At 56.0% G+C, this 24500-nt stretch overlaps 7 protein-coding genes across 7 annotated transcripts; 6 read left to right on the forward strand and 1 right to left on the reverse strand.

Moving 5' to 3' along the window:
* Window positions 1–1174: 1174 nt before the first annotated feature.
* On the forward strand, window positions 1175–3629 carry CH63R_00504 (FAD binding domain protein; the record flags this gene model as incomplete). The annotated part of the gene is made up of 6 exons (XM_018295479.1): window positions 1175–1330; window positions 1398–1799; window positions 1866–2121; window positions 2174–2368; window positions 2419–2619; window positions 2695–3629. 6 exons carry the CDS (start codon window positions 1175–1177, stop codon window positions 3627–3629), a joined length of 2145 nt encoding a protein of 714 aa, XP_018163841.1.
* An 858-nt stretch (window positions 3630–4487) lies between these two features.
* CH63R_00505 (Cupin) lies at window positions 4488–5051 on the forward strand (the record flags this gene model as incomplete). The annotated part of the gene is made up of 1 exon (XM_018295480.1): window positions 4488–5051. One exon carries the CDS (start codon window positions 4488–4490, stop codon window positions 5049–5051), a length of 564 nt encoding a protein of 187 aa, XP_018163842.1.
* A 2236-nt stretch (window positions 5052–7287) lies between these two features.
* Window positions 7288–9295, forward strand: CH63R_00506 (FYVE zinc finger protein; the record flags this gene model as incomplete). Its single annotated transcript, XM_018295481.1, has 4 exons — window positions 7288–8180; window positions 8234–8624; window positions 8689–9165; window positions 9191–9295. The coding sequence occupies 4 exons, from the start codon at window positions 7288–7290 to the stop codon at window positions 9293–9295; spliced, it is 1866 nt and encodes a 621-aa protein (XP_018163843.1).
* Window positions 9296–11856: 2561 nt separating this feature from the next.
* On the forward strand, window positions 11857–12795 carry CH63R_00507 (Rare lipoprotein A; the record flags this gene model as incomplete). The annotated part of the gene is made up of 1 exon (XM_018295482.1): window positions 11857–12795. One exon carries the CDS (start codon window positions 11857–11859, stop codon window positions 12793–12795), a length of 939 nt encoding a protein of 312 aa, XP_018163844.1.
* Window positions 12796–16122: 3327 nt separating this feature from the next.
* CH63R_00508 (C2 domain-containing protein) lies at window positions 16123–20710 on the forward strand (the record flags this gene model as incomplete). Its single annotated transcript, XM_018295483.1, has 3 exons — window positions 16123–16314; window positions 16380–19334; window positions 19385–20710. The coding sequence occupies 3 exons, from the start codon at window positions 16123–16125 to the stop codon at window positions 20708–20710; spliced, it is 4473 nt and encodes a 1490-aa protein (XP_018163845.1).
* An 848-nt stretch (window positions 20711–21558) lies between these two features.
* CH63R_00509 (Proteasome subunit beta type) lies at window positions 21559–22503 on the forward strand (the record flags this gene model as incomplete). The annotated part of the gene is made up of 2 exons (XM_018295484.1): window positions 21559–21699; window positions 21784–22503. 2 exons carry the CDS (start codon window positions 21559–21561, stop codon window positions 22501–22503), a joined length of 861 nt encoding a protein of 286 aa, XP_018163846.1.
* A 405-nt stretch (window positions 22504–22908) lies between these two features.
* CH63R_00510 (glycoprotease) lies at window positions 22909–24438 on the reverse strand (the record flags this gene model as incomplete). The annotated part of the gene is made up of 1 exon (XM_018295485.1): window positions 22909–24438. The coding sequence occupies one exon, from the start codon at window positions 24436–24438 to the stop codon at window positions 22909–22911; it is 1530 nt and encodes a 509-aa protein (XP_018163847.1).
* Between the last annotated feature and the right edge of the window lie 62 nt (window positions 24439–24500).

Below are 24500 nucleotides of genomic sequence, written 5' to 3' on the forward strand. Positions count from 1 at the left end.
GGGTAGGTCGGGATTTGGGGCCGGCCGGCCACACGCGGCAGGCGAAGACGGGACAGAGGCTTGCGGGCCATGACAACCGCCGGAGCTACAGTCTGTTCAGCCACAGAACGGCAAAAAGGCAAACGAACGTTTGGGAGGGAACCGGTCAGTATGACCTGTCCAACGACATTTAGTTCATCGCCATACTGCACAAGCCATGATCTGTGGCAAAAAAAAAAAAACCAAAAAAAAAAAAAAACTAGTCAGTGATCGCGACAGAGCGGTTTGAAATGGTACTTGGAAAAGAAGATCCGAGGTAGTGGCAGCATTTTGAACGTTGCACGGAGCACGCGGGCTCCGATTCTGACAGATTTGGACATTATGTTGTGTTTCACTTGCTTGTACCTTCCCGCGGGCCGTCTGCCGCAGAGACGAGACCCCCGGACAGCCCAACACATACCTGTAGGCGGCAGATGCAGGTGAGGGGATGATGTGACCCCACCCCCACTGAGCCGATCTTTTTTTGCTCTCGTAAACTCGCTTCCGATGCAATCCCATCTAACCTCCCCCGCCATACTTCCGCCCGCCCGCCCGCCCGCCCGCCGGCACGAAATGCGGGGGGGAGAGGCAGCAGGCAGGCGAGGTCTGATCCAGATCCCTCCAATCAGCCCGAGCCTCTCCAAATATGCTCTAATGGAAAGGTAGATGGGCGTGGAACTTGCACTGCGCTCCCCAACGGCAACTTCGTCGTTTGACGGCCTGGTGGCTTGGAAGAGTCCGGGGTCTCTGCCGAGTCATCGATGATGCCCGTGATGGAGCATAGGAGAGGGAGGGGCCGACGTAAACGGAGAACAGCGGCGATCGATACGTAGCTATTGCGCTCGCCGGAGCGTGAAGCGTTTGAGGTGACGGCCTGCAACTCTGGCACATGGGCTTGTCGCCCTATTTGCATACTTGGCAGGATGTTTCCCCGTCGTTTTGGCGTCATACTTTGCTGTTGACAACTTTGCCTCGCCTTCTTTCCGCTTTGATATCTCGGTTCTCTCCCATTTCTCCTCTCGAGCCTTCTGCTAGGCCCAACCTTGTCCTCACTCCTTGTTGCAGAAGATCAGGTCAGGGCGACGTGTTTCACCACTCACTAGAACGCCTCTCTCGTCTTTTTTCTCGAGGTCGATAACCTCTCAGCATCACAACCATGTTGGTCAACGGCGATTCCCACCACCCCAATGGTGGTCACTCTACTTCTTTGTTCCACGACCACCCCCGACCTCTCAAGATCGCCATTGTCGGCGCAGGCATCGGAGGTCTGAGTGCTGCTATCGCGTTACGTCGACACGGCCACCACGTAGATGTATGTGGCCCTTGTATTTCCTGACCACCAAGCCAATCGTCCATACCAGTCTCACCATGCATTGCAGATCTACGAGCAGTCGAGGCTCGCAAATGAGACCGGCGCCGCTGTGCACCTGGCACCCAATGCCAACGGTCTTCTGAGGAGATGGGGCATCTACGCTGAGGCCTTTGGCGCCAACCCCTTACACCATTTCAAGGAGAGGGACTTACGCAACCAGGGCGGCTTTGACGTCGACATCAGAAAGTCCCAGGGCCAGTGGCAGCACCCGTGGCAGCTAGTCCACCGCGCCTACCTGCACTCCGAAATCCGGAAGGTTGCCACGGGTGAGGACGACGGCGTCAGCCCCCCAGCCAAGGTCCACGTTGGGTCCAAGGTTGTTGGTGCCAATCCTGAAAAGGGCGAGTTGCATCTAGAGGATGGCACAACTGTGCAAGCAGACGTCATTCTCGGTGCCGACGGCATTTACGTGAGTCCCGATGCCTTCTTGGGGACCGCCCTAATCCACATACTGACTGGCGTTCATTCTATCTAGTCCAAGGTCAGGAGGCTCATCACTGGCAACGAACAAAAGCTGTTGCGCTCGGGCAAGGCGGCATTTCGCTTCCTCATCCCGCGCGCAGCGGCTCTGGAGGATCCTGTCACCGCCCCCCTGGTCGACAAGGAGAACTCCCTCGGCATATGGTTCGACACGGACAGGCGTATCGTCGTCTACCCTTGCAACAACAACCAGCTCTTGAACTTTGTGTGCATTCACCCCGATACCGAGTCGCATGCAACCGCAACAGACGGTACGTTTCTTGCCCCTCGCGCCCTGGACAACAAGATGTTAACAAATACCAGAATGGAACAAGAAGGGTTCCATTGAACAGCTTTTGAAGGTGTATCAGGAATTCGATCCTGCAGTCTTGCAGTTGATCAAGAAGGTCCACCCCGACGAGGTCAACGTTTGGCAGTTGCTGGACATGGAAGCCATGCCGAAGTGGGTGAACGGCAAGCTGGCCTTACTCGGCGATGCTGCCCACCCCTTCACACCTCGTAGGTACCAATGATCTCAGGGCCACGTCAGAGCACTAACAAAGAGGCAGATCAAGGACAGGGAGCAGGTCAGGCGATGGAAGACGCCGCGGCGTTGGCAATCGTCCTGCCCAAGGGGACGTCTCCAGAGGACGTCACGGAACGGCTTCAACTTTACGAGAAGATCCGCATGGAGCGCGCGCACACGATCCAAGAGTTCTCTCGCCAGGCTGGCAAGGATAGAATACCTGGACAGCCACCCGCAATTCAGAGTTAGTGGCAACCCAGCGAACCTACCATCGCTATAGTTAACTCACACACACACTCACACACTAACATGTTTATAGTGATGAACTACACAAACTACAACTTCGGCCACGATGAACACGATCACGCAACCAAGGTTTTCAACAAATACCTCTGGTCCAAGAAGAAAGATCTCTACTGGCGCATGCCCATTGGGTTCGGTCCCTTCCCAGGCCCCCGTCAAGACTTCTACGGCCGGCGTCAGCCATCCGAGCTCGACCGTACTTTCAAGACCATCTCTTTCAAGTTTCTCACGTCGCGGACCTTTCTCGAGACGATTCTTCCAACCGAATCCTTCCGGTTCAAGGAGCCTGGCACCGTCTGCACCGCCTCTCTCTCCGTCACCCAGCTCAACAATATGTCGTGGCTTGGTGGTGGTGGCTACAACCACCTGGGCCTTTACATACACGGCATCGAGTACGTCAAGCATGACGGGAACTCGATCAACGGCACCCATCTCGCCGTGCTTTTCGAGTCGCTCGCGGACCCTATCGTCTCGGGCCGCGAGGAGCTAGGCATGCCGAAGCTCTTCTGTGACATCGACGTCGAACACCACGCCACGGCGGCACGCGTGCGCGCGTCGTGGCGGGGCACCAAGTTCGTAGACATCACGCTCAAGAACCTCCAACCAGACACCCCCAACACGGAGCGCGGCATCATCGGCGGCGAGGAGGACTACGGCATCCTCACATACCGGTACATCCCATCGGTCGGAGAGCCTGGCAAGGCCGACGCCGAGTACGCCTGCGTGGTGCCACACGAAGAGGAGGCGCGGGATGTTCCGGCCACGGTGCACGCCGTGTCGAGGTCGTCTGAAGTTTCGGTCAAGATGGAGGGGCACGACTGGGAGAAGCTGCCAACGCTGCACCACGTCGCGAAGTTCCTGGCCGAGATCCCCATCTACAAGGTCGTGGGTGCCAAGGTTGTGGAGGGAAAGGGGGTGCCCAACGTGTCGGCGGCGCAAAGGATAGAGTAACGGGCGCATGGATCCAATTTGGAAATCTTTAGTATTGGTTATGTCAACCTGTTCTCTACGTGTGAAAAAACATTGTATTGCGTACATGATTGGTGTTCGTTGTGGCATTCGGGGTAAACGTGCTGAACATTCAGCCCTACTTGCAATGGTTATCAACTGTTGCTCGACCCAGCGTGTTTATTCCCTAATTCTAGCATCCCAAGCAAAATCCAATGCCTCAGCTCCAATCTGAGCTCAGCTGTCCCCCCGACCGACTTCGAGACTTGGCCAGTGGATTACACCAGAGTATCAACATAGTAGTTCATAATCACGAACTTTTAGCAAGTAATGGAAAGGCGGAGTGACGCAGGCGGAAAACATTCCCAGTTTCTATGCTCCATTGACTCCATTTGCCGGAATGCCATGCCCAGTTCACACTTTCATAACGTCCGCCCGACACCCTCTGCCCCCGCACCCCCGCACGATCCACTCACGCCACCCGGGCTCTCCTCTACGGCCCCGCCTCCACCTTCCGAGCTACCTCGGATAGTTTGGGTGCCGTCTGTTCACAGGACCGCGGATGCCGATCCGGCAACTGGCTGCCTTGCTTCAACAGACGTAGCGGAAGTGAAGAAATCTGTGCATCTGCAAGAGTTTCAGAAGATGCGGGGGTTGGTCGGCTTCGCGGGCTCTGGGCGAGGGAGTAGAAGAACGCCAGTCGTCTTGTGTTGGTACACGTCAGAGCTTCATCCTTCTCAACACAGTTTTGCCAACTACACCCTTCACACGCGCCTCTAGAAACGCTACAACCTCCTCGCATTTGAAACTTGAAAAAGGTCACGGGAACAGGAATCACACACACGTTGTCAATCAACCAAGATGACCTCTTCGACTCCTTCCAGCGACCTCCGCCGCCCTCAGCGCTTCATTACAGACCACACCCCCGACGGCAAAGCCATCTTCAACACCACTCTCCCCACCGAGATCCCTCAACAGACTGTCGGAGGTGACGTAAAGTTCTACCTCGGCTACACCACCGAACAGACACCTGTCTCCCTCACCGGCAACAAGGATGTCGAGTCCTACGCCGCGCGCCTCGCGAACCCGCCGGGCATCGTGATCCCTGGCGGCAGCGTCGTGCGCATCGTCGATATGCCGCCGAGCTCCTTGTCACCCATGCACCGCACCGTGAGCCTTGACTACGGGGTTGTGCTCGAGGGGGAGGTCGATCTCGTGCTTGATTCCGGGGAGACGAGGAGGATGCGGAGGGGGGATGTGAGCGTGCAGAGGGGCACGATGCATGCGTGGAAGAATGTAAGCGAGACGCAGTGGTCGAGGATGCTGTACGTGCTACAAGAGAGCAAGCCGCTCGAGGTCGCTGGTCAGGTTTTGAAGGAAGATTATGGCGTGGGGATGGGTGATGTGAAGCCGTCCACGAAATGAGGTCCCGACCGTGGGGGTCGCTTGTTGTTGGAATAGAGATGCGGGTATCCGCGCCCCACCCCCGCGAATGAAGCTGGCTACAATTTTATGTAAAGTGTTCACGGAATACCTTTTTGGCCGTCAGCATTCAGCATTGAATGCCAGGAGCATTACACTTGTTGGGAAATTGTGATACCTTCTTAATAAGCATTGATCTGCCTAGTTTTGCTACGTGTTTCCGAGAATAATTGTTTGCAATGCTGCCGGTGAATGAGAAAAACTGCTCTCTTGCCATTTTTTTTATGGTCGAACAAACAGATGACATCCTCCTAAGCCCATGAGGTCATTAGCATACACTCGCTGTCTGGAGTGCGTGGGTATATTGAGGCGTTGGTCAGTGCCCATGGGATGTAGTGATCAGATGGGCGGTTCTTGGTGAGAGCTAGCGTATTCACTCGTCAGATTGGGGTCCATCTCGAACAACCATAGTTCCTAACAACGGCAACAGTTTAGATCACCAAATCGGTGTCCAAAAAAATACGCTTAAACTCATTACGATCACCAAGGGGAAAGAGGGGGACGAAGGGGGAGTCAAACAAAGTGGTGCTGATTTTTACATTTTGAAGATCGCGATACAAAACTCAAGACACAAAAGCTCAAGCACCTAGAATCGAACCCTGAGGGCTCAGATAATGGGTGATTTACGAAAGGTCTCCAGGACTTTTCATACCTTGTTATCCACTCGGCTACTGTGGCCCAGAGCGTCCCCCGGATATGCTCACTTGTTGAATGCTTCCTTCTATTAACCATGCTTCCCAGATGTGCCTGTTTCAAGAGGCTTCAGTCTAATTTACATTTGACACCCCACGAATCTACCACTAGAAGTCCGCACAATGGCACACCACGCAGCTCATCCCGAACTTCCTTCCGGATCGCAAGAGGGCTAGCCGATGGTAGCTTTTCGACTTGCCTACGATGTTCTCACTCACCGGATCTCGCTTCATATTTGGCTAACGCAAAGCCATATTGAAGAGAAGTACAGCACTGCTACCTTCAAGCAGCACAATAGTCTTGCCATGGCTACTACTACTTGAACACCGTCAATCTATGTTGGCTATTGTGTCCAGCGAAAGGTGAGGCAACCACTTTCAGCAGATACAAGCGAACCTTCGGCCCTTCGCTGAAAATGTAACGTATGTAATGATAGAAAACAAGACTACAAATGAGATCATCCAGGGGTCGCCTGAATGGCTTCAAAAACGTAACGGCACAGGACGTGTCACGTGGGCAATGAGATGAGAGCTCACGAGATGTTTTCATCAAATGTCATGCAAAAGAGCGTTGATGCTACAGCCAATCTCAGCTACAGTGGAGAATTTTACTACCATAACAAGGAGAACGAAGGAGGGCACAATGGCATGTTGCTCTTACATGAAGAATGGGCTGTTGACAATGGCGTCGGCCACGCACCGACCTAGAGAGGGGTCTTGACCAGTGCCACATAACGTGTCCATCAGAGCCTCCTTTAGATTAGGGGTAAACCCATCCGTAAAGAATAAGAAGGTGCTCGAGAACAGGCCGCATTGCTGAGCGCGTGCATTGTGCATTGTGCATTGTGAAAAGCTATATCCGTACTCCGACTAGGTCCCTAGGTAGAAGTCGGGAGACCCCAGCCACCGTGGCGGATCTATGCTCCATCAGAATGGAGACTTCCCCGCGCCACACTTCACAGCTGGCGCCAATCGCGCGATAAGACCCGTCGAGGAAAGGCCTAGGCCGTGATAAGCACCGCAACGGCCCATGGACCTGACCTACCTGCCTAGGTACCTTCCTGAGTCCCTCTAGGGCGGCAGACGGTTCCAAAAGGTGCATGTGCTCATGCTCGTGTGCCTCGACCTGCCCCTCCAAATACTACTCGCTCCATCACCTGGGTAGGACTTTGTGCATATTCTTGCACCGTATTCGCCTCGACACCAACGATTCATCTTGGGCGGCTTCAATGCACCCGACCGTCGCCGGCCTTCTTTGTCCTTGTTCTGGTAACACTCGACCCCACTACGTTCGGATATTGACTCTTGTTTCGTCATGCTGACTTATCACCGTCCAACAGCCTGACTGTCGTTCGCCCACGACTCGCCCACGATACCGACCTGATTGCTGCAGAACTCATAACGGCAGGCTAAAGTTCGAGACGACCCGATATTGACGATTTCTGACACACCGACGGAGTTACCGGAGACGATGCAAACATTCTAAGATGGCGAGTCCAGACGGTGGAGCTGCCCCAGCTTCCCTAGACGATCCCAACCGCTTGTACGAGGATGGAGTAGACTCGATATCAGGCAGCTCCCACATAGGGAGTGATGCCTCAAGCACCTCTCTAGAACGAGGAGACTGTCGCTGGAGGAATGCCCGATACCACGACATGGAGTGCTCCCGATACTTCGACTGCCCTACTCACGTCGTGGAGAGACAGCTCTCTGACGACGAAGCCGAAGATGGCGATGCGGGGGAGGACGAACCAACGGTGCATCTTCAGATGGAAGACGACACGGCCGAAAATTCTTCGAGTGCAAGGCTACGAACCATCGAGCCCGCCGTGCCAGATGTAACTTCAGAGCCGAGAGCAAGCTTTGCGCCCGAGCCCGAGCCGACGACTACGGACCAACCGACAGAACCAGCAAATTCAGCACAGGCAACCTCAGCACGGGGTACTCAAGGGCCTGATGAGTCTCAGGATCCCGAAGAAGCCGCACCGGCACCACCAACGCCTTTGAGCTCTCGACTTTCAGAGTCTTCCCAACCTCTTCCACCCACCGCAACACCTGCGCAACCCACTGGAGAGTTTGTCCCGCCGGAAAGGTCATCGAGTTTGGCAACCTCGCAAGCTGCAAACGTATCGTTGCACGAATTGTCTCTTCGTCCAGCCTTGTCATCGAGTCGACCACCTACGACGCCGCCCCCGCCGCCAGCTAGACGATCGAGCTCTTCAGCTGCTGTTCCGCCCGTCTCGCGGGCCCAGCAGAGTTCTGAGGAGAGGAGCAGCCCTCCCGAGTTTATCTACCCAAGGTGGCAGCCAGACGCAGAGGTTACTCTCTGTCCGATATGCCACATACAGTTCAGCATTTTTGTTAGAAAACATCACTGCAGGTAGGTCAGCGCTGTTCTCGCAGCGATGTAAGCCATATGCTAACGCGACGTAGGAAATGTGGTAGAGTCGTGTGTAACGCCTGCTCGCCTCACCGAATCACGATTCCTTATCAGTATATTGTACAACCGCCAGGACAACCGCGGCTCGCGGCCCAGAGATACCCGTCGTCTCTCATCAGTGGTGAGGGAGGATATGCAGATTTCAGCAATCTCGGCGGAGGAGAGCGAGTTCGTCTATGCAACCCATGTGTCCCCGACCCCAACACCACGCCGCCTCAACAGCCGCTCGGCTCGCCGTCACAGTTATCGCCCCGGGGCTCGCATTACAGATCACAAAGCAGCATCGGCACAATGTCCAGCAATGCGCCCCCTCCCAATCGGTTCTCGGGCTACTTTACGTCGGGTCCTTCCCCGGAGACCTACGCGCGGTCTAGAAGCATCACGGTAAGAACGGCACTGTCCACTCCCGGCTCTTATCCGGCTCAACATGGAGGCTAATGACCGACAGCATTCCGGCTCCGGTGGGCCCTCAGGCTCTCGCGGACATCACCAGTCTACCCAAAACCGGATAATGGCGGGGACCCCTCCAACATACTACCCTTCGTCATCGTCCGGCTACCCGGGCTCATCCCGTTACCGGTCTATGCTGGACGTTGGCCCGTCTTCTTCATCGTCAGCCGCCCATAACCGTGCACTACCACCGCCGCCGCCCCAGATCGCTGAGGAGGATGAGTGTCCCGTTTGCCACCGGGAGCTGCCCTCACGCAGTCTGCCCAACTTCGAGGCCGTACGAGAGACGCACATCAACACCTGCATCACTGCCCACAGTACATATAGCGGCACGCCGACGGGTGAGACGCCACAGGATACCGTCGGGACACCGCCTCCTTTGGCCGTGCGCCGGACTGGCATGTTTCCCTATGTGGCAACGGAGAAGGACTGCGTCGACTCTGCCGAGTGCACCATCTGCCTTGAGGAGTTCGAGGTAGGCGTCCCCATGGCACGTCTAGAATGCCTTTGCCGTTTCCATCGGTCTTGCATCTCGGCCTGGTTTGTCAATCATCCCGGACGGTGTCCCGTCCACCAGCATGATAGTTTTGGCTATTGATACATAGGGTTGCTCTCTCGCCTCTTCTGGTGTCGCCTACTCTGCATTTTGGCGTTTCGGTTACGTATGGACCAGTCGGTTGTCACCAAGTCTCTCCTTTTGGGACGGTTGTTTTCGTGTGTCATGTTTTTGTGCTTTAATTTGTGGGCTTACAGCAAAGCCGATATACTGGTCTCTCTATCTCCTTACTCCCGCCGTTGTTCGAAGCGGCATAGTATTGGAATAGGACTCGGCTCACGCTGTATGTGTTCGTCATCGAATGCGGGTGTTCAGGATGGTCGGTGGTTGTTCGTTCATATTTGGGTATGTAATGGTCTGTCTCTCTAGACCATGTAGCGCCGGGTCACAGTTTTCTGTTTCTGTTTTACACAACCAGGGTATGATACTTTCATCAGTAGATACTTCTGAAGCGAGAGACACGGGGACGCTTTTGTTGGAACAGTGGCACGCACACTCTCTCTCTTTGTCCTTCTCTCTTCGACGGAAATACCACCACTCAGAATAGATAGACTCGAGGAATTCTACACTACTTGTCGCCCAGGACGCGAATACTTGTTGCCTGCGGCCGTTTCACTTTGAGAGTGGGGAAGGAGCTATACATTTTCTTGGAGACACGTGAGAAACAATGAGCACTTTAGAGAAGGTTGTCCGAGATATATCAAGCCCTGAGAAGGTTTGTTTTCGACATTTCCAGCTCACCCTGGTATCCCGAGCAGATTCTTCGGCGTCGAAGATCCTCTCTCCAATTCATCATCCGTCAAGTCACACCTTCTCGACACCAGATACCATTGCAAGCCCGCCCTGTGAATCGCTCGACAACGCGAACAACCACTGCCCAAGCCGGGCAAGAAAAGGCCTAGAACATGTCAGGCCGAGATGGTTCGGGGGGGGGGAAGGGGGAGGAGCCGATCGCAAGAGGATCCTTGCCGCAAGTCCCCCGGTCCCACAGGGACAGTATCCACATGCCACGATGTTGATGGGAATTGGGAACTCCACTCGCCGCGCCGACTGGCCCGACCCTGCCGGGGGAAGGATGAGAAAAGAAGAGAGTGATGGATAGGTACCATGATCTTCCCCCCTTCTTCTACCTTTTCTGACCCCTGATCTATTTCCTCCTGGCTCGGAAAGATCACAGGATCGAAAGCGAAGGTCCGAAGCAGCCCAGCAGAACAGACGCCGGGGCGGAAGAGACAGAAGTTCCATCCCAATGATTGGGGGGGTATGGATGTGTATGCACCTCTTCCCGACCTGCATTCGTCCACCGGAATCGAAATGATGAGCTTATTTCTTTTTCTCTTTATCTCTCTTGTTCTCGACCCCCTCCCCCCGCCCTCTTAAACTTTTTTTTTGCTCACTGCTTAGTTTGATTAAGCCCCCGACCGCTCTGTGTAACTGGTTGGTTGAATCGTTGACTGCCCCGGGGAAAAGGGAAGCACACAAAAACAACTCACTTTCCCAATCTCCTAACTCAGGGGTAACCGCTGTTTTATGATGGAAACATGTAAAGATGTGAGATCATGACTTTTTCCTTAGTGGATGATTGATTGGATGAACCGGCAAGCCAGCGAGCCTTGACCACAGCTACTGCCTTGTTTCATGGAACACTCCCGCCCTCCCTTTCGGCTATATGTTCATCGGATTATTGTCGGAGAGCCGGGAAGGTTAGAGAGAAAGGGGACAGGTGGACGGTTGCGTACATACCGTTCGGAGTAGACGATGTTGAGCATGTTCAACGCCAGGCTAAGGAGGGGCAAACAAACACTGGAGCCCCAGGTCGATGTCGTCAATGCCGTCCACCGTCTCTGGAATCGAAGTAGTCGAGACCTCTCAGCGGAGGCGGCTGGGCTCCAGCCTTGGTCTTGTCGCCGCCTTCTCATTCGTTCCGTTTCGACGTTAGCCCGGCGTGCAGAGGAACCCCGAGTTGCCTGTCCCACACACCCCCTCTGGATCCTTGGTTTCAAACCCCCGTTGATTTTAGATGACGATGGAGCCACAAGCAGCCGGCATGCCGGTTCACGGCACCGCGGCGCCGGCGAGAAGGGGAGTCCAGCGTCGCCTCCATCGCCTTCCGGCGGCTCGCATGCAATTGCTGGCTAGGCGGGATTCCACAACGAGGACCAACCTATGAGCGCAGGATACGGATGGCGGTGGCACAGTGAGAACTTGCGCGCGCGCGCGCGTTGTTTTTCGTCGTGGTGCTGTCTGCTTTCCGTCATTCTGCAGGATTGACTAAGATTAATACAAACAAGGAACTGCCCACTCTCCTCTCCTCTCTGACACTCTCTCTCTCTGACTGTCTCTTGCCTCTTGCTCTCGCTCTTAAAAGGATCATTACGTCCTGTTGTGTTTGGCTCTCCCGTCCCGTTTCCTTCATTTACGCTGGTCTGGAACTGTCATTGCCCCCCTCGTGGCCCGTCACTCCTTAGCCCGTTGATATTGCCGACCGCTATTCTTTCTTTACCCAAAGGCATCAAGCTCGTCTTTGTCCGAGCCTGCATCTACCAGTAGTTCTTTCCTGACCAGGAACTCATCGTAGGTTACCTCGTTACGTTCATCGCCTTCGACACAATGAAGCATCACGTTCTTTTGCTGGCCGCCACGGCCGCCCACATGGCTTTCGCCAAACCGATCAGGGCCTGCCCTGCAAAGTCGCGCTCGACGACCGTCATCACCTTCACTGTCGGTCCGACATCCGTAGTCCCGACCCTTTCCCCCGTCCGGCCGACGCCGATCGAGCAGCCGGCCCCGTCCGAGACCCCCGTCGAAGTACCCGTCGAGACCTCTGTTCAGGTGTCGCCGTCCGTCACCACTCCCGCGCTGTCTTCGGCCCCCGTGGGGGAGAAGGCTGCCCCATCGTCGAGCAGCGTCAATACCCCGGTCGTATCCACGACACCGATCAGCAGCGGCGAGACTAAACAGGGCAAGTCGACATTCTACGGCGGCAATACCTCCGGTGGCATGTGCTCCTTCTCGACGTACACCATCCCCTCGGGCCTATTCGGCACCGCCTTCTCCGGCCAGGCTTGGGATTCGGCCGCCCACTGCGGTGCTTGCGTCAAGGTCACTGGCCCCAACGGCAATAGCTTGACGGCGATGATTGTCGACCAATGCCCCGAGTGCGACGAGGGCCACCTCGATCTCTTCCAAGACGCCTTCACCAAGCTTGGTTCCGTTTCAGACGGCATCATATCGACTTCGTACGAGTTCGTCGAGTGCGGCATCACGTCGCCCATCAAGCTGCACAACAAGTCCGGTACATCACCCCACTGGTTCTCCATGCAGGTGTTGAACCACAACGAGCCCGTATCGACGCTGGAGGTTAGCACGGACGGTGGAAGTACCTGGCAGGCGACGACGCGCCAGCAGTACAACTTCTTTGAGAACCCGAGCGGCTTCGGAACCGACTCTGTTGACGTTCGGGTGACGAGTGAATCCGGAAGGATTGTAACCGTCGAGGGCGTCAGCATCGCGGCCGACTCTGAGCATGAGGCAGCAGCCAACTTCTAAGCAGAGCCGTTATGCAGCACTCAGGTAGGGCCGCCGCCCGAGGACGAGCGCAGTTCGGGGATTTTTGTTATTTGCATTTGGCAACGGTTCATCGTCCACGTTCGGATGCATCCTGGAAACCAGGAACCGTGTGCTGCCGCTGCTGTCTGCTGCAGATACGAACGGCAATTCGATCTGAACGATCGCCTGCTTCGCTTGGCCGAGTATTTGTTTTCTCTTCTTTATTCCCCTTTTCAAACCTCTCGTCATGGATCAGGTTGTCTTGTGTCCGTTGAGGGGTTTGGCGGTATTATGATTGCGGACTAGACATTAGGGGATTTTCTTCTCGGCTGTGCCAGGAACGCTCCTGGTGACGAGAAAACTTTCCGATGTAGCAATAGTGCAACCTCGATTGATTCCAATTTTGGGCTGATGACTTGGCACTTCCCCTTCATCCGAATCTCAACCTGATCGGCCGGGAGCCATCGGAACTGCGCTCTGTCCAGTGAAATGTTGGCTCGTGCTGGTGCATGAAAATGTGCAGTACGATCTAGGCATGGCGGCATGAGGCAGTTAGCGTCAGGCCCGTTGTCGGGACAGTGGCTGACGAGAAGTAGCCAGCAGGCCATGCGGCTGATTAGGGTCGACGAACGAGATCGACAAGCGCGGTACCTGTGGCAGAAGTGTTGAGATTCGATTAGCATCAGACCAGTCACCAGTCACCACCCTGGTTAGCAGCTTAAGTAAAATTGCTGGCAGCCGCTCAAGAAGAAGCCTGGATACTGGCATTGTTCAAAGTCATCAACGTTGGTGGCTGGTACCTGCCAAGACGGCAGCGACGAATGTCTCAGTCACAGGCTACACGGATCGGTATTGGTGGTGAAGGCTGGGTTGATAAAGTCAGGTGGCGTTCAGTGCAGTGGGTTTGTGGTTTGTCTGCTCAACGGCGAAGCTGGATGGGCTGTCGTGTTGTCATGGCGACCGTTGGCGGTGTTCAGCCACTCGGCCACCACATGAAATTGACGAAAATCTGCGGACCTCGTAATCGTCGTGGGCAACAATCGCCAATACGACCAACAGCACAACCACTGGTAATTGGGCTTGTTAATGAGACAGTTGAGACGGTTGAGCCAGCTATAAGTCGCAACCGCCGAAGGGATTGGCGGCAAGGATCGGCCAGCTGGGATGGCTGTGATTCGGCATCTGTTTGGGGGTAGCTTAATCGTTGGTCGGGGCGTCTATCCAGGTCCGGGTTTGAAAGGGTCCTCGGCCCCGTCTAGCCGCAAAACCTCAGTGTGCGTGCGTGCGGGCGAGGAAGAGCAGGGGTTTATGATGCTTTGAGTCGGTAGCACTGGCACACCTCCAACGGCCCAGCATCTGAGTCGGGTGTAAACACATAAACGCACTGCATTTCCTGAGGTGCCATGGAGAAGCAGCCATAATATACCCGTTCGTCTGATCTGGATAACGGCGACGTGCTGCTCCTGTCGTTTCTTGATTGGTTATTGTCTACTACTTGGATATTCAACGTAAGGTACGGTCGGAATTGCCCTCACTGATCCAATGCCATATGGAGGGTTTCAAAATGAGATGATAGGCTAGGTGGGTACCTATATATGTACGATTACATAGGACGGAGACTGAAGCTCGAATGGCTTACATGTTCACCTCGTGCCTATCTTCTGGTGGCGTTGACGCGGCCCTCGAGCAGGTTGGGAGGCAGTATTGGGCGTCTTATGAGAGAAAGAGGGAGAGAAAGAGAGAGAGAAAGAGGGATAGAGAGAGAGATAGATCCCTAGGTACACGAAAAGAGAGAGCACAACTGAGAGTCGGTCGGCCCTGCCGTGCTGAACGGGGCACAAGAATGGAGCCAATGTACAGGTACAGAGTACGGATATAGAGTGCATACTAGGTGATCCTGACCAAGCTGGAAGTTCGGCTCTCCCCCAAGCCTTTCAACGTCCCCCCGCTTTCAGAGGTGCTTCCATTCCAAGTGCAACCTTTCCGGGAGGCCACCCAGCTTATTTCTTCCTTCTCGAGTCCCTAGCAAGCTGAGAACCCCTGTCTCGAAGCTCCATCAGCCAATCCCGCTGGTCTGGCTCACCAGGGAGGGGTTGTGGCCCTGAGCTGTTGTCGGCGGCTCCCCCCGATTTCAGCGGCCAGTCACAGCTCTCTCTCGTCTTCCCGCAGCTGGAATCCGCTGAGGTAATTGCGAGCATTACGTCGATATCCGCAGCCAAGGCCACGGACCTCAGTCACCTTCCATTTTGCCTGCACTTCTCCTCGTCCACCCACCAAGGAAATGGCGCTAAAGCTACCGAGATGGTGCACCGCCCGAGCAGTCTGTTGCATCAGGGTCGATTTGTAGCTTCTGTCCGGCCCTGCGACATTCACTTTGGCGATGCGCCGACTGAAATGTGTTCTCTTCGCTGCCCCTCCTGGTCGAATTGGGCCCTCTCGGAGTGGTTTAGTGCAATGTTCATTCATGGTCTAAGTTGCTTGACCCCTGCCCGTTCCACGCCCACGGACCTGTCTATCAGCTTATGTACGTACCTACGAATACCTACCTCCCTAGGTCTCGGTATAGGTAGTACACGCTTTCCAGCCCACATCTTTGCGTCTTGGCCTTTGTGTGCCCGTTGAAGCTGCACTCGCAATCTTGTTTAGTCGCATCTGCACTTGTACGTTTATGTCCGTGTATCTTGCTTGCATTGGTACGAGTTGCACATGTACATTCAGCCTGAGCAGACTTGCACTACCTCTCTCCTCCCTCCCTCCCTCCCTCCCACCCCGGGCCACTCATCTAGTGCCACACGGTGCCGCTCAGGTAGCAAACCCGACGCATCTGGGTCAAAACCCATCCAACCTTCTTCATCTTCCTCCTTCGCCGCCACCTTCCCACCACCCTTCCTTCTCCCGCCAGCGCCATCTTTAGCTTCGTGGCTTCCCGCCCTTTTGTCTTTCTTCTACCGATCTGTTTTAACTCCACTCAAGTTCTTACCACTAGTCCCCTCCAATAACTGACTACTGGCTGCCCAGCCACACAGTCCGGCTACTCTCCATTCACTCCCTCCTTTTTTCCTTGCCGCCGATCTGTATCTTTTATCTCTTTCCAGTCCGAGACCCCTCGCCCTGATACCCTCACTTCCTTTCTCCAATTCTGTGATTTGACTTCTCCTTCCCCCTCCCGACCCCATATTGACCAGACCACCGGTCCACATCGCCTTTCCTTACACCGCGAACCCCTACGAATACATGCGTCGACACGGAATCGCGACCTGAGCGCCTTGCCAATTGACCTCGACATTCCAAACTTCGCTGCTCTGAGCAGCGCTAGAGCTCGAGAATATGGCCTCCGCGCTCGAGAAGAACGAGCTCAAGGTCCAGGGCGTCATCGAGGCTGCCCAAGATCCCGAGACCAACGTGTCCGCTGATGACGCCCAGAAGAAAATCGTCGAGGAGTCCAAAAAGGCCGGCATTACCGCCTTCACTTTTGACCCCGATGCGAGCCCCGAGGAGAAACGCCGCCAAGCTGCCGCTGTGAGTCGCCCGACCGGTCTCCCTGCTTCGCGACCGACCTTGGCTGACTCTCTCCTTCTTGACAGGCTGTCCCAGCCGGCTTCCACTCGCAGCGAGCCAAGGGCATCTCCATCGTTACCGACGTCGCTGATTCGAGCGCCCCCGTAGCCGACCTCCCGTCCCCAACCAAAGAAGGCGCCATTGAACTTGCCAAGGACAAGGACGGAAAGCCCATCAAGACTGGCGAGGATCCGGAGGGCAACGAGGAGGAGCCCTATACACGAACCGGCTGGGCCCCTCAGTTCGGCTGGCCTGCCGATGACGTGCACGAGGGAGCTAGTCTTCTGGACCATTCTACATGGCTTGAGAGTAACCTTCCCGACAAATTCTACGGAGACTGGTACCACAATGCTGCCATCATTGGTTTCGCCTGCATCTCCTCCTGGCTGGTGGCCGTTTTGGGCGGTGGCCTGGGATGGGTCTTTATCCTCATGGCTGCTTGCTCGACCTACTACCGTACTTCCATTCGCCGGGTCAGGCGCAACTTCCGCGACGACATCAACCGGGAGCTCTCCCTGAAGAAGCTTGAGACGGAAACCGAGTCCCTCGAATGGATCAACTCCTTCATGCTCAAGTTCTGGCCCATCTACCAGCCCGTTCTGGCCCAGACCATTGTCAATTCGGTTGACCAGGTTCTGAGTTCTGCCACTCCTGCCTTCCTGGACAGCCTGAAGCTCAAGACTTTCACCCTCGGCTCCAAGCCCCCGCGTATGGAGCACGTCAAGACGTACCCGAAAGCAGGCGATGACACCGTCATCATGGACTGGAAGTTCAGCTTCACCCCCAATGACACGGCCGACATGACTTTCAAACAGATCAAGAACAAGATCAACCCAAAGGTCGTTTTGGAAATCAGAGTCGGCAAGGCCATGATCAGCAAGGGCCTCGATGTCATCGTCGAGGATATGGCCTTCTCTGGCATCATGCAACTCAAGATCAAGCTGCAGATCCCCTTCCCCCACATCGAGAAGGTAGAGATGTGCTTCCTGGAAAAGCCTACCATCGACTACGTCTGCAAACCTTTGGGAGGCGAGACGTTTGGTTTCGATATCAACTTCATTCCCGGTCTGGAGACTTTTATTCTGGAGCAGATTCACGGCAACTTGGCTCCCATGATGTACTCGCCCAACGTGTTCCCCATTGAAGTTGCCAAGATGCTTGCCGGTACCCCCGTCGACCAGGCCATCGGCGTCCTTGCTGTCACACTTCATGGCGCCCAGGGGCTCAAGAACCCCGACAACTTCTCTGGTTCTCCTGATCCGTACGCTGCGCTGACTTTGAACCGCCGCCAGCAGCTTGCCCGCACGAAGCACATTAAGGACACCGGAAACCCACGCTGGAACGAAACTCACTACATTATCATTACTTCCTTCAATGACTCCCTCGACATTCAAATCTTCGACTACAATGACTTCAGAAAGCACAAGGAACTGGGCGTGGCGTCTTTCCCCTTGGACCAGGTTGAGGAGCTGGCTGTTCACGAAAACGAGATTTTGGAAGTCATTGCCGATGGCAAGGCCCGTGGTCAGCTTTCATGTGACATCAGATTCTTCCCGGTCCTGGAGCCCAAAAAGCTAGACGACGGTACCTTAGAACCGCCTCCCGAGTCCAACACGGGTATCCTCAGATTTACTGTAGAGCAGGCAAAGGATCTAGACGGCACGAAGAGTCTCGTCGGGCTTCTCAACCCTTACGCGACGCTCCATCTTAACGGTCGGGATGTCCACCACACGAAGAAGCTCAAGCGAACCAACAATCCCATCTGGGACAACGGATCCAAGGAAATGCTCATCACCGACAAGAAGAACGCCAAACTCGGGGTTACCATCAAGGATGACCGTGATCTCACCGGCGACCAGGTCATTGGAAAGTACCAGATCAAGCTCGAGGACCTGTTGGACTGTATGGAGAAGAGCCAGGAATGGTTTCACTTGGCCGGTGTCGCATCGGGCCGCGTCAAGATGATGGCCCAGTGGAAGCCAGTTGCTCTTTCTGGCGTCGTGGCTGGAACTGGCGGTTACGTCACCCCCGTTGGTGTCATGCGTTTTCACTTCAAGAACGCACGCGATCTTCGCAACTTTGAAACCCTGGGCAAATCCGATCCTTATGTGAGAGTACTTCTCTCAGGTATTGAGAAAGCGCGCACGGTCACCCACAAGAACACTCTCGATCCCGACTTCGACGAGGTCCTCTACGTTCCTGTTCACTCAGCGCGTGAAAGACTTACACTAGAGGTCATGGACTCGGAGAAGATGGGCAAGGACCGCAGTCTTGGTCTGGTCGAGGTTTTCGCCGGTGATTACATTTCGCAGACTGAAAACGGCGAGTACAATGTTCATGACACGAAGAAGGTCTTCCAAGGTGGTCTTCAGCTTCACGGCAAGGGCATTGCGAAGGGTGTCTTGACCTACACGGTTTCGTTCTTCCCATGCCTCAACGTCGCCGATCCCGAAGACGAGGAAGAGCAGCAGGAAGCAGCGGCCGAGAAGGCGATCGAAGATGCGCCCAGATCTGCCGAGGCCGGCAAGTTCAACAGCTCCATAGAGCAAAAGAAAGAGGGGACTGAACTGGAAATCAGCCCGCCCAAGACTCCAGTTACCCCTGTGTCGCCTTCACTGCCGAGGAAGTCCAAGGACGAGAGTGGCCCGCCTAAGATTCGCCTCTCTCCCCAGGAGCTTTTGAAGTACGAGTCTGGCCTCTTGATATTTAAGCTTATGGAAGCAGAGATGCCGGAGCACAACACGCACTTGGAGGTTTGGGTTGACGATATGGCCTTCCCCTCGTACACTTCATCGGCGGCCAAGCACAAGAAGCACGTGTTTGAGGAAATCGGCGACTGCTTCATCCGTGAGCTGGACTTCTCTCGTCTGACCCTCAAGGTCCGAGAGAAGGGCGACAAGGTTGAGGGTAGTGAGAAGGACAAGGACAACACTATTGCCAAGCTGCAGGGCAACACCCTGGATACGCTAAAGCAATGCTTGGTGAGACCCCTCCTTCGACCCGAGCCCGGTGACGTATTAACTGGTATCAGAACAACCCCACCACTCTCAAGCTGAAAGACAAGGAGAACCGACCAAGCAGTGTCAAGGTTAGCCTCAAGTACATCCCTGTCAAAATGCAACTAGACCCGAGCGAGAGCATCAACAACATGGGGACCCTCCGTGTCGATGTCTTGGACGCCCAGGACCTCCCTTCGGCAGACTCGAACGGCAAGAGTGACCCGTACTGCAAGTTCGAGCTCAACGGCGAGGACGTGTATAAGACCAAGGTCCAGAAGAAAACGTTGCACCCTGCCTGGAACGAGTTTTTTGAGGTTCCCGTGCCTTCAAGAACTGCTGCCAAGTTCAAGGTCACCGTCTGGGACTACGACTTTGCGGACAAGCCTGATTTCCTGGGAGCTGCCGATATCAACCTCGAGCAGCTGGATCCCTTTAGACCCAGTGAGAGCCGCTTACTCCTGGATGGAAAGTCGGGTACAGTCAGATTGAGGATGCTCTTCCGTCCGTCCTACGTCACGCGAACTCGTCAGGGCACGTCAACCTTCTCTGGCACGTTTGCGGCGCCCGGAAGAATCGTCACTGGTATTGCGGGGGCGCCTATCAAGGTCGGGAGCACAGTCGGTCACGGTGTGGGCAGGGGCGCATCATTCCTCAAGCGCGGCCTGTTCTCGCGGAAGGACGACGACTCAAACGATGCATCTTCAAGCTTCACTGAGATCCCGACCATCGTCGAGAACGGCAACAGCCCCCCTGCTCCGACACCCGGCCTTGGCCTCAAGCGAGCGACTGGCTTCTCTACCCCCGATGGTAGCGAGTCCCCCGACACACGACCAGGGACCTCCAACGGCCTATCCTTGGGGCACACTCGCACAAAAAGCAACGGCGCTGCCTCGGTTCATAGCGTGACACCGGGTTCACCGGGCTCCGGCACCGCCTCTTTCACCGTGGTGTCTGCAACGGGATTCCCTCCGTCAACTGACCTTTACATCACAATCAACCAGTTGGCGCCCAAGCCCAAGTTAATCGGCAAGACCAAGCATCACAAGGATGCCACCGGCTTCTTCCGATACAACGAGACTTTCAAGTGCACATGCACTGCTGATACCCAATTCAAAATCGAAGCGAAGGGTGAGCACACACTTAGGAGCGATGATGATCTGGGCGATGCCCTTTACTTCGTCGACGATTCCGGAGCAGGAGGTGAGAAGGAGATTAGGGTCGGAAGCGGCACGGTGGTAATGAGGAGCACGTTTGTCCCCACGGCCAGCGCCTTGGAGCCCGACAGCCCGAAGTCCATCGTCCGCCGCAGCTTCATGGGCAAAAGGGAAAGTCGCAGCAGGGAGGGAACCCCGAACTGATGTGCGGCTCAACCCAGCCTGGTCTCATGGCGCGGCATCTTCGAACTCGGATCGATCTTCCTTCCCGTTTTTGTTCCCTTTGGTAGAAAAAGCTTTTCATTGTGTTCAGATACCTAGGATGTTGCCATCGGTTGGCATGTTTCATCCACTAATGAGTCTCTTCCCTTTTCCTTTTCGTACAGGTGGTATGGAGTCTCAGGGCTTGAGGAGGGAGGGTGGGTGGCGAGCATACACAGGCAGGCAGTGCGTGTGCGTGGCAATGGCTTGACTATTTCGCCGTCCCGTTTGGCTTCTTATAGTTAGGATGCAATTCAACGATGTTCGATCTGACTGGCTGTGTGGTTGTTTGGATCATGAGGTGATGTCCGATACCATATTCGCCACGGAGAGTGACCCGAGAGTCATGGCGCTGTATTGCTATCAAAGGTAGTTTGGGACAGGCACAGGCACAGTTGCATTGTATGTATGATTATTTGAAGAATGAATTCATTGTAGGTGGCATGTAGTCGCCAGGGCGGTCGTTTGTCGCTTATGTAAATTGATAGAACGCACGGGCCATGTCTGAACTGTACCTGCAGCTGTACTTGCCCGTTCCGAATCAGGCAGTAAGGCATCAGTCAGCTAGGGACGCCGTTTCCCTGCTGAAGCTGGCCGTGACGCGAGCATAGAGCTGCCTGAGCTACTCCCCAAGTTAACCTCAAAGAACCACATCTCCCAATCCAACCGCAACCTCACCTACCCCTTCCACGACAACCACTACAAGAGTAATCAGAATTATAGCCTCTGATTCTCTCGACCATCGAAAATCCACTTCTCTCGACTCCATACCCCGCCCACAGACCGTCGAGATGGACAGCCTTGTAGCCAAGTACAGCCGCCCGGCGTTTGAGCAACACAACACTTTCAGAGACGATGAGCAAGAGGACCTCGAGCTCATGGGCGGTGCGCCGCCTCTGTCGTTGAAGTTCGCCATGCCCCCCGTCGCACATGTAAGCTTGCCTCCTGCCACAATCTCCCTTCGTTCGGTACCTCGCACAATCATCCAGTGATGCTCATACAACCCCTCTATCTAGCCCTCTTCTTGGCTCCGCGCAGCAACAGACGACCGCTCCAACCCCGATTGCCCCATCAAGATCGCCCACGGCACAACGACCCTCGCTTTCCGATTCCAGGGCGGCATCATCGTCGCCACCGACTCCCGTGCCACGGCCGGAAACTGGATCGCCTCGCAAACGGTCAAGAAGGTTATTGAGATCAACTCGGTGCTTTTGGGCACCATGGCCGGCGGTGCCGCCGACTGCCAATACTGGCTCGCCTGGCTGGGCATGCAGTGTCGTCTCCACGAACTCCGCCACAAGCGCCGTATCTCGGTCGCTGCCGCGTCCAAGATCCTCGCCAACCTCGTCTACTCGTACAAGGGCATGGGCCTCAGCATGGGCACCATGTGCGCCGGCGTCACCAAGGAGGAGGGCCCCGCGCTCTACTACGTCGATTCGGATGGCACCCGCCTGCCCGGCAACCTCTTCTGCGTCGGCAGTGGTCAGACCTTCGCCTACGGTGTTCTGGATGCCGAGTACCGCTACGACCTGACAGACCAGGAGGCGCTCGACCTCGGCAGCCGGAGTATCCTGGCGGCGACGCACCGCGACGCCTATTCTGGTGGTTTCATCAACCTGTACCACGTCAAGGAGGAGGGATGGGTCAAGCACGGCTTCAACGACACGAATCCTATCTTCTGGAAGACGAAGCTCGAGAAGGGCGAGTTCACCAACGTCACGGCCGACTTGGACTAGATGTTTGGCAGGAGGAACTGCGATGTGGTGTCGCTGAGTTGATTCGGCACACGGGACTCTACCTGGACCACCGAAATCAGCCGGTCGCCTAGGGGGCGATTGAGCAGGATATCAGTCACGTTCACCCCTTCTCACACCTTAAGGTGCAGGGAAAACAGGAAACGACAACGAGTTTCGTGCATCGGGACGATTAGAACGGTTACGTCACGGCAGGCGACGCGGGATGGCAGCCGTAGGAGGAAACACGGGCTGCCAAGCTGTCACCCAAGGCATCGGCGCTCAGGAAAGGGTGCCGATGTCATGTAACTTGTAAACTAGACCATGATACAAGTTCATTCTTTTACGCTCTTATTCTACATTATGGTCACAGGTGATGGTACGTTACATGCAAGGGGGGTATCACGGCTACTCACTCGATTTTCTTCTCACCCAACCGCCGAGGCCGAGGATTCCGCCCTCGTCGCTCGCCGGGTCAATCGACCACTTCCGTTGGACGTGCACTGAGAGATCACTTTCCCAGCCAGCCTCGTACATCTCCATGCCCGTCCAGGCGATCATGGCCGCATTGTCCGTACAAAGCGCTGGCGGGGGCGCCGTGAGCCCGATGTGGGCGGCCCCGCGAACATCAAGGGTTTTTCGCAGGACGTGCATGAGGAAGCGGTTGCTTGCAACGCCACCGCTAACGACGAGCGTCCGGACGGCGTCCCTGAGCTCCGGTTCGGCGGCCAAGGCGATGAGGACGCGGCTGGCCAGGTGTTCGAACAGGAGGCGCATGGCGGCGCGGGCGAGGCACCTGCGCTCATCGAGTGGCATTGTATCGTCGCTGCCGCCGCCGTTCTTGGATGCGACGATCTTGTGAATCTGGCTGCCGAGGCCGACGAAGGAGTACGACAGGGCGCGGGAGGCGGCAAGGGGCGGGGTCAGGGTCCAGGAGTAGGGGGAGGTGTAGGTAGCGATCTCGTCGATGCGACGGAAGGGCGGGGTATACTCGTAGTCGTACTCTTGCGGTGGAGAAGGAGTGGACGCAGGCGAGGAACCCGGGAAGGCGAAGCGCTCGAGGAGGGCGCCGTACATGACGTCCCCGTGGGAGGCCAGCATGTCTGGGGGCAGGATGTGGCGCGCCGCCTTGTCTAGGGCGTCACCAACGGCGACATCTACCGTGGTAGCGAGGATGCGGTGGTCTGTGAGGGAGCAGGAGTGAACGAGCTGGGTGTGACCGCCTGAGACGAGAAGGGTGAGGAAGGGGTATTCGGGTGTTAGGGGTATCGGGGCCGAGGCAGCAGCAGCAGCAGGAGGATGATGATGAAGAGGAGGGGGAGAAGAGGGAGATGGTGCAGGAAGAGACCAATTGAGGGCAGACACGAGGCGTGGGGTGAGGGCATGGGCCTGCATGTGGTTGACGGCCAGGAGGGGCACCTGCCACGCCGCCGCGAGACCTTTGGCCGTGGCGAGGCCGGAGCCAAGGTTTGCGGACATGCCCGGGCCACGGGTCACCGTCACGAAGGTGGGCATCTGGCGGGGGACGCCGGAGACTGTCATTACGCCGCCGCCGTGGCTATCACTTGCGGCGGACCCCCCCGCAATGACCCCCGGTGTATCGTCATCGTGGACCCTGGGGCGTTGTTCGATCGGCGGCAGGGCCGCGAGGGCCTCGGCAACGAGGGGCGCGAGGTGTGCGTCGTGCGAGCGCAGGGCGACGGGCGGGTAAACGCCGCCGTAGGCCGTGCTGTCGCACGTGACCTTGCTGTTGAAATGGAGGGTCGCGCGGCCGCCGGGCCCGGGGTCCTTGGAGAGGACGGCGACGCAGGTATCGTCGCATGAGGTTTCGATGGCCAGGGTTAGAAGAGTGCGGCTGCCGACGTGGTGGCGGCGGTGGACGACGGCCTGCGTCGATGCCCGGTCACCGTGGAAGTGGGTATGGCGGAGGGATGGCATGGTGCGCCATCGTGCGAGGGCTGTGAGGGGAGGGCGCATCGGGGATTCGTGTTTTTCTCGAG

The sequence above is a fragment of the Colletotrichum higginsianum genome, chromosome 1 (genome assembly GCF_001672515.1).
Source record: "Colletotrichum higginsianum IMI 349063 chromosome 1, whole genome shotgun sequence".
NCBI classification, from domain to species: Eukaryota; Fungi; Ascomycota; class Sordariomycetes; order Glomerellales; family Glomerellaceae; genus Colletotrichum; species Colletotrichum higginsianum.